We start from the raw sequence: 8,743 nt of genomic DNA, 5'->3' as shown, positions 1-8,743 counted from the left end.
CTATTGGCCGCTGTCTGCACGTAGCTTAGCGGTGGCTTAGCGCTGCGCTGAATAGCCGCCGCGGAGGCGGAGCCCTCTATGGGCTGACCACGTCCATTTGTTCTGCCGTGTGTTCGACTTCCGCGGCGGAAGGTATTAGAGTAATGTTCGAGATGTTGGATGCAGTATGAACTGGCTTGCATCGATTTTATTTTCGTCATACTTATGTGCTTTTAAGCTCAGTGCCCTGACATCAGTTTCTTACAGCAATTTGATTTTTTTTTTTTTTTTTTTTTTAAGGATCACATCATATTGTTTTAGAAAGTGATGTCCAGGCACTGAAATCAGTATAAGAAAACAGATTAGGGCCAGTCTGTAAGGTCCCCTTGTAGGAGCAATACAGTCTAGATCTGTAATACAGTTAACTTTTAAATCTAATGAAATGAGTCTGCATAATAAAGTACACACAAACCAAACATTTGCAAAACAAAAAATTTATTCAGCATAATGAACCGACACTGATATGTTTTAAAATAATATCATAAATGCAAACAGTAAACACAGAAACAAAAATTCTAGACAAGAAGATATGTATGTGAAGATTACATCAGACAATTATCACTTTATTGAAGTTCACATAAATCATACTCCTTTCTTTGCAACAACACTATTAAATGCTGTGAGGCAAATAAAACTAAAAATTTTACATTTATTAAGGAAGATGAGGCACACAAAAAAGAATTCATTCAATGAAGGACAAAATCTTTAATTTCAACATAAATATAACTGTTTCACCTTCAGACAGTTGGATAGCAATTTCTTATTAACATTGCTTACAAACTAAAATTTAAACCAATTTTGTGTATTAAAGTAGGACAAGAAAGCTGTCCAGCAACTGCAATGAACAGCTGGGGTTAAGTATATTCAGTGTTAATGCTGCATTAATTTTTTGTCTTAGTATTAAAAATTTTCCAGTCCACTGGTGGCATCATATTCATTTCTTCAGTATCATCGAAACTGAAAACACTGATAGACAAATTTGGAAACCTCAGAACTTATAACTTACAGATCAGTATTTTGTTGCTTTATTTCTTCCCCTTATCATCATCCTTACGATCTTTTTTGTCACTTTCTTTCTTGTCTTTTAAACTACCAACTGCTTTGCGTATAGCCTCACTTTGTGGATCAACTCCAGGTAAATTTTCTAGAACGCTTTGCAAAAATTCAGGATCATTCATCACTTCAGAATAATCATCATCTCCCTCAACTTCCATTGGAGTTTCCGTTTTCTCTTCTTTCACAGAGCTGCTTCCTTCCTCTTTCATTGGTACTTCTTCAGCTGAAAAAGGTAATGTCATTTCTCAAGTATACATGATTCACAAGGTTTGAATTCAAGATTATGAACATTGATATGCTAACTATTCCACAAAATACTGTGCCATTCTAATGATACAATTAACAGTTACCTCCACTTTCACTAGCACAAATGTACTATCTCTCTCTCTCTCTCTCTCTCTCTCTCTCTCTCTCTCTCTATCCCTCTCCCTCTCCCCTTCCTACCTACCCACCCAACCACCAATCCAGGCAAATTTTCATAATTGCCAAATGTGACTTACTTCAACTACATAGATAGGCATATTTCAATTCTTCAGTCTTGGAACAAACAGTGATATAGTGACAAGTTTCAACTTCTTAAAAAAATCATCAGATGATTTTAACGAGGGGCCATTTTTGCCTCTCTAGACATTGCTTAGAGGGGACAAAAATGCCTTCAAATCAAAATCTTCTATTTTCTAATGAGCTGATACTGGTTATGGTAGCACTTTTGAGACCTGAGTCTGGGGAAAAAAAGTAATGGAAGAATTTTGCCATATGAACTACTAATAAATTATGAGGTTTTATGGATGGATGTGAAAAAACAGAAAATGAAGTTTTTAGAGGACATATAACTATGATAAAATTTTATCAATACTTTAAACACTATCCTATCATTAGAAAGCTACAGTGATTCTTTGTCGTAACATAGGCTGAGTGTTTTTACCATATTGAAATATGTCAAACAGAAAATCCAGGATGGAATAATGACAATATTTTGAAAAGGGTAGTTTGCTACTCACCATAAAGAGGAGACACTGAGTTGCAGACAGACACAACAGAAAGACTGATATACATTTAAGCTCTCAGTGACCAGAGACAATGGTTTTGTGAGTTTGTTTGTGCAAATGTATTTGTGTTTCCTACTTTAGAAGGCCTTTTGTCAAGAGCTCAAATGCATAGCAGTCTTTTTATTGTGCCTGTCTGCAACTCAACGTCTCCTGTATACGGTGAGAAGCAACCGATCCTTTTCACAATACTGTCATACAGAAATACATTATTTTCAAAAATTTGCTTTATCATTATCATTCAAACCTGCTTTATATTTGTCAATACTAAATTCGTTATCTAGTGGCCCACGAGTATCTTATCAACCATTCATATCTAAACTATTCTAAAAAAACAAAAATCTTCAGACCACATTATGTATTAATGAGGATCAGAAATGAAAGGGTAATGAAGCCCTGCTATATTAGAAACATGTACACATATAGCTAATCAGTGCTAATCTATTTATCCTTAAAATGAATAAAATTAGAATTTGAACTCTTCATTTTTTATATTAGGTGTTATTTTTATATTTTGATTAATGAGTGAATATTTAATATCCTCCATAGAATTCAATCCATTAGTCTTGTTAGTCTTGTCTTTCATGCACAGAATGTTTGGATTATAGCTTGTTCAATATTCGTTATTCACTCTTTTTAGAATTGTCTCTAGTAAGGGAACATGTACTGTGATGTGCCAACAAATCATGATCCTCCAGCAGAAAAAGGCGATCAAAAAGTTTCCATTTGAGGGTGTTGCTGCAGTGTATATGTAACATATTGCGACTCTGATGCAGGTATACAAGCACTGACACACGGGCAACAGATTAGCATGGCATTCTTGTCTTTTCGACAAGCATGCAGTAAATGCAAAAATGTGAACTATGGTGATACTACCAAATGCGTCAAAGCAGGGCAAACATGCTGTTATTCTTTTCTTGGCTGCCGAAGGAGACACAATGGCAGACATCTGCTGAGGAATGGAGAATACAAATTATGGCAAAAAGTCCATGAAAACTGCTTCATGACAATGCACATCATGCAATCTTAATATGGAAGTTATGGCAACTGAAGTGATACACACTCGGGCACCCGCCCTACAGTCCTGATCTTTCCCCGTGCAATTATTGTGCTTTGGTCACTTAAAAAATACCTTCAAGTGTCAATGATTCCTGTTGGACTAAGATGTGCAGCTCGCAGTTACGGACTATTTCACAGAGAAGGACACTGTGTTTTATCAAACAACTATCTTCAACCTTGTGCACTGGTGGGACATTTGCTTGTTTGCCAAACCAATTCTGGATGTACAGCCTCTGAATGATCACTTTCTGATTGTACCTTATACAATAAAGTTTTTATGTTGAATACACTGTTATCATCTTCGGTCCAAAAACTGGTTTGATGCAGCCCTCCAAGCTGCTCTATCCTGTGCAAGCCTCTTCATCTCCAATTAACAACTGCAATTTACATCCTTCTGAATCTGCTTACTGTATTCATCTCTCGGTCTGCCTCTATGATTTTTACCTCCCACGCTTCCCTCCTGTACTAAATTGGTAATCCCTTAATGTCTCAGAATGTGTCCTACCAACCGATCCCTTCTTCAAGTTAGGCTGTGCCACAAATTTCTTTTCTCCCCAATTCTATTCAGTACCTCCTCATTAGTTACATGATCTACCCATCTAACACTTAAATTTACACTCGGTGATAACACTCTGGTGACCAAGCCAAAGAATAGGTCGGGCTACAGAACTGCTTCAAAACGACCGCGCCTGAGTATAAGTCGGGCGGCTGTTGCAAGCTGCTCACAACCTATTAGCGGTCTGGAAGCAGGCCGGCTATTGTGGTGCTGCTGCATGTAACACCTGCCTATATGTTCATTGACTGCTGGTCCCCTGTGTGTTCTGGTTTTAGAACAATGTCGAAACAAATGGCAAAACACGCATAGCAGCTTTCATGACATGCTGCACCACTGTGCATTGGTGTAGCCGTGAGTTTCAAATGTTCTCTTTACCGCTTTCTGTTTCTTGTTCATTTTTCTCTCAAATACGTCACATTTTCTGAGTGAGAAAGAAATTTTAGTAGCCTTAGAAGAATAATTGGACGATTCTGGTTCTGAGTGGGAAATGTCTGAACATGGAGAGAATGAAGAGGATTCAGATACTGGTGAAGGAGCTGTCTAGTGCAGTTTTTCTTCAGTATTATTATTATGACTTATATTACTTGAGTTGCTTCAGTTAGCAGAAATTTTATTTCTGTTCATCTCGTCTATCTTGCAGAGGAATCTGATGAGCCTGCACCTGTGCAGCCAGTGTTTATAGAAAAAAGTACATCCTTTGCAACACAGCGGCAACAAATTTTGCTGATGCCGAATTAGGCTGGAAATTTGCTGACAATAAACCTACTGTGCCACAATTTGTACAGAAAAGTGGAATAATGGCAGCTGTTCATGAGAATTCCACTCCTCTCAGTGTGTTTTCGATCTTTTTCCCTGATTCCATAATGAAACGCACAAAATCTGAAACAAACAGATATGTAAAGTCTGTTTATGACAAACTCAAAGCAGCTTCCAGGGTAAAGACTCACAATTTTTATAATTTGTGGGTTCGAGTAAAGCTGAAACGTATTTGTTTTTTGGCATATTTATACACATGTGTCTTGTGAAAAAACCAAAACTGACAGGTTACTGGTCTACCAACAATTTTATTTCAACCTCTCTCCATGGTTCTGTTATGGCCAGAAACAGATTCAAGGCAATATTATCAAACCTGCATTTGAATGAAAATGCAACTTACATTCCAAAAAGTCAACCTCAGCACGACCCCATGCATAAAATCAGGCCAATCCTGGATCATTTCTTATTAGAATCACAAAAATCATTTTACCAATCAGAAAACCCCACAATTGATGAAGGCATGTGTGGTTTACGTGGAAAAGTGGTATTTCAGGTTTACATAAAAAATAGATCTGACAACTATGAAATCAAGATGTTTATTGTGTGTGATTCCAAAACTGGTTATGTTGTCAGAATGGAGGTATATGCTGAGAAAGGAACACACGACAACTCCACAATACCATTATTTGAGAGGTTGCTAGCAGATTACCTGGGAAAAGGCTACACTGTTTACATGGACAGATTTTATAGTTCACCAGCAGTATTCGATTTTCTGTGGCAACATAAAACAAAAGCAGTAGGTATATGCATGACTAACCAGAAAGAACTATCAAACGAAATTGTTTCCAAAAAACTGAAAAGATATGAATCTGTGTCAATGAGGAGGAATCACCTTCTTGCTTGAAGTGGAAAGACACAAGAGATGTACTATGCCCGTCCACTGTGCACAAAATGACCAGCTTTGACATGTCTGTTCATACAAAGGAAGGTATCAAAGTAAAATCAAAACCAGATGCCATTCTTGACTGTAATATTTACAAAATGGGGGTCAATAGGAGTGATCAAATGATTTCTTACTATGCATTTAGGAGGAAACAGATGAAATGGTGGAAGAAATTTTTCTTCCAAATGCTTGTAATGGCTGCAACAAATGCATTTGTCTTATGCCGGGAAACCACGACTCCTGTTCAAAGAAAGAGCTGCCATTTTTCCACTTTTCTGCGACAAATTGCTGAAGGACTGCTTCACAAAGGTACAAATTTGGCACTAGACAATGTTCCTAGTGAAACTCACAGCAACAGACTTCTAGGACGACACTCTGCAGAAAAAATTCCACCCACTGAGAAGAAGGAGCATCCAATTAGTGTGTGAAGTTTGCTCTGAGAAAACAAATCTATTGGTAAAGCAGGTAGGAAGGAAACCAGCTGGTGGTGTCCAGACTGCAGTATACCACTCTGCATGCCAGAATGCTTCAAAATCTTCCACACTGAAGCTAATTACCTGTGGATTTACACAAAACCAAAAAATGCATTTTTTTGTGAAACCGAAATCATACATTTTATGTTTGTTGTTATCAATTTTGCCATCAACCAATATAATTAAAATAACGTTTAAAATAAACCTTAAAGATTGTTCTTTCATATGTTTTCTGTTTGAAGATATCTTAAAATAGAGAGGTGCCAGTGATATTTCAAAAAACGCTAAAAATGGATGGTCCACTGGACCAAGAGTGTGTATAAGCTGCCAGTCTTCAAAGTGTTGACAAATTTCTATTCTTCAGAAATGTTTTTCTTACCACTGCCAGTCTACATATTCCCTCTACTTCAACCATAATCAGTTATTTTGTTACCCAAACAGCAAAACTCATTTACTAGTTTAAGTGTCAAATACTCTAATCTAATTCCATCAGGCATTACCTGATTTAATTTGACTACATTCCATTATCCTCATTTTACTTATGTTGATGTTCATCTTATATCCCCCTTTCAAGACACTGTCCTTTCCATTCAACTGCTCGTCCATGTTCTTTGCCTTCTCTGACAGAATTACAATGTCACTGGCAAACCTCAAAGTTTTTATTTCTTCTCCCTGGACTTTAATTCCTACTTCATTCCCCCTCCCTGCTTGCTCAATACACACACTGAATAACAGAGGATGGGCTATAACCCTGTATCACTCCCTTCTCCATCACTGTTTCTCATTCATGCCCCTGCAGATACTGGGGCCAAAAGTTCATAAAAGCACAAATTATGTTTACAGCTGATGATATAGTATGAGCTTTCCACAGCACTCACAAATGTTAAAAAAACACGATATATCATGACACACACAAGTACTGGCACATTCAATGAAAGATTATGTGAAAATGACATGAACAGTAGCATGTCAAGAGTCTAGAATTTCAAATCGGACCTATGACTACACAGTCTAGCACAAAGGAAAAACCTGGAAGTCTATTTACATAAACAAACAAGTGTATAGCTCAGATTTTTTTTTTACTTGGATGAATACTGATGGTTTCTACTGTGACGTGCCAAAGATGAACACTGTAGTGTCAGCTTAACACAGTAAAAATTTGCTAAACTGTGTGGTGCACCAATAAAGCATGTTTCCACTTGCGGCGACTAGCAGTGTGTAGTGTGGCAATGAATATCATTTGTATAATGACAGGTACTGTGACTGAAAAACTTCCTGTGCCTGATAATGATTCATGACAATCAAAACTGGTATCACTGATAAAGATTTTCCATAGTACATTATGATGGTATCTTCACCTGTGGGGCACCACCAACTGGAAGTACACGGAAGCACTGTTTGAAGATCCAGACAAAAAGAGAGCACTAAGGTGCAAAGCAGTACAAACCAATGAACAAAGTTTTTGATTAATTTATGAATTTCAGTTTGCTGCCCATCTGGACACCAAGGACTTTTACAAATGATTTTGGCTTCTATACAGTGAAACACTTTTCAGGGGCTTTTAAAAATAAAGCAAATTACAGAAAAATGCAAGTGCATGATTTGTAGATCATCAATAAGCAATTTTACTAACTGTACTGAGCTTTCATTGGAAACCTTTGTCTTGCACAAGTTTTACATTTCATAAACACATTAATGATTGAATTCTTTTTTACCACAAAAATTCAAAATTGTATTTTTTTCCCCTTCAATTTCTTATGACGACTGACTTTTTGCCTCCCTAGTCTTCTATTTGTAAATACAGTTGAAAGTTTCCACGTCTACATTCAAAATGTAGAATAAATCCAAAAATGATTAAAAGACTTGGACACATTACATGTGTGTATACAACTTCTAAATGCAGACAGGACATAAAAATTGCTACATCTTATGATGAAAATTAGTTTTTAAAGTGAATATGTGAAATAGAGGATAGGAGTTGGGCCACTGGATGATGCTGACTGATTACATCAGGTAATTATTTTCCATAAATATCATCATGACCTTACCTGTATGTAGATAAACAGCATAATAAAATATATGTTTGTAGCATATGATACAGAGTAGAATGTGCAGTTAAATTTTAGCTGTGCTGTTAGGTTCCACCCTAATAAACACTTCAGAAATTACCAAATATTCTGAGGAGTAATAAATAAATGTATGCCATAAACCACGTAACAATATCTTCCTGCAAACGAAAGTTATTGCAGTTTTTTTACCAAATTATATGCCTACAACTTTCCTGTACTTTGTACATTTTCCCCCAGAGGCATCACATCTATGACAGTGCAAAATTAATTTATATGTTAACAAGTAGTAGTACTACCTGTGGCTCTTGTTTATTGTTCAGACTAATACTGAATTTTTGTCAAATCCCATAACATAACTGTGAACAATGCACAACACAATATAATAATCACAATGCTGGCAGAGTTAGGACGGAGTATCAGCAGCATAAATCATTCCAACTTCTGTTACTTCAGAACCAGAGACTGCCTGGCTAATGAAAGTTAACTGTACTACGTTTGTGGACACTACTTGAAAATCAGTTACCTTACCAGCATCACTTTTTTGTTGCTTACACTGGTTATTTTTTATTTGCTTTCCCATGAATGTTGTAAATGGTGAGAACTTATAATTTTGATAACGCAAATGTGTGTACCAAGTAACACTGACAGCACAGGAAGTTGGAAAGCATCAATAAAAATGCTGTGAACAGTGGAGTGTTCCAGAAACATAAAAGTGGGTTACACTGTATTTTCAAGTTGTGCTGTAT

General features: G+C 36.6%; 1 protein-coding gene across 1 annotated transcript in view; it reads right to left on the bottom strand.

Moving 5' to 3' along the window:
• Positions 1-457: 457 nt before the first annotated feature.
• The window catches only part of LOC126198624 (26S proteasome non-ATPase regulatory subunit 4), an 88,337-nt gene continuing 80,051 nt past the window's right edge, over positions 458-8,743 (bottom strand). Inside the window, exon 9 of the mRNA XM_049935080.1 lies at positions 458-1,318. Within this exon, the coding sequence (XP_049791037.1) occupies positions 1,065-1,318 (254 nt within the window). The 3' untranslated portion in view covers positions 458-1,064. The remainder of the gene's footprint in view (positions 1,319-8,743) is intronic.

This window comes from Schistocerca nitens, chromosome 8 (assembly GCF_023898315.1).
Source record: "Schistocerca nitens isolate TAMUIC-IGC-003100 chromosome 8, iqSchNite1.1, whole genome shotgun sequence".
NCBI classification, from domain to species: Eukaryota; Metazoa; Arthropoda; class Insecta; order Orthoptera; family Acrididae; genus Schistocerca; species Schistocerca nitens.
This window is presented reverse-complemented; position numbering and strand designations above follow the sequence as displayed.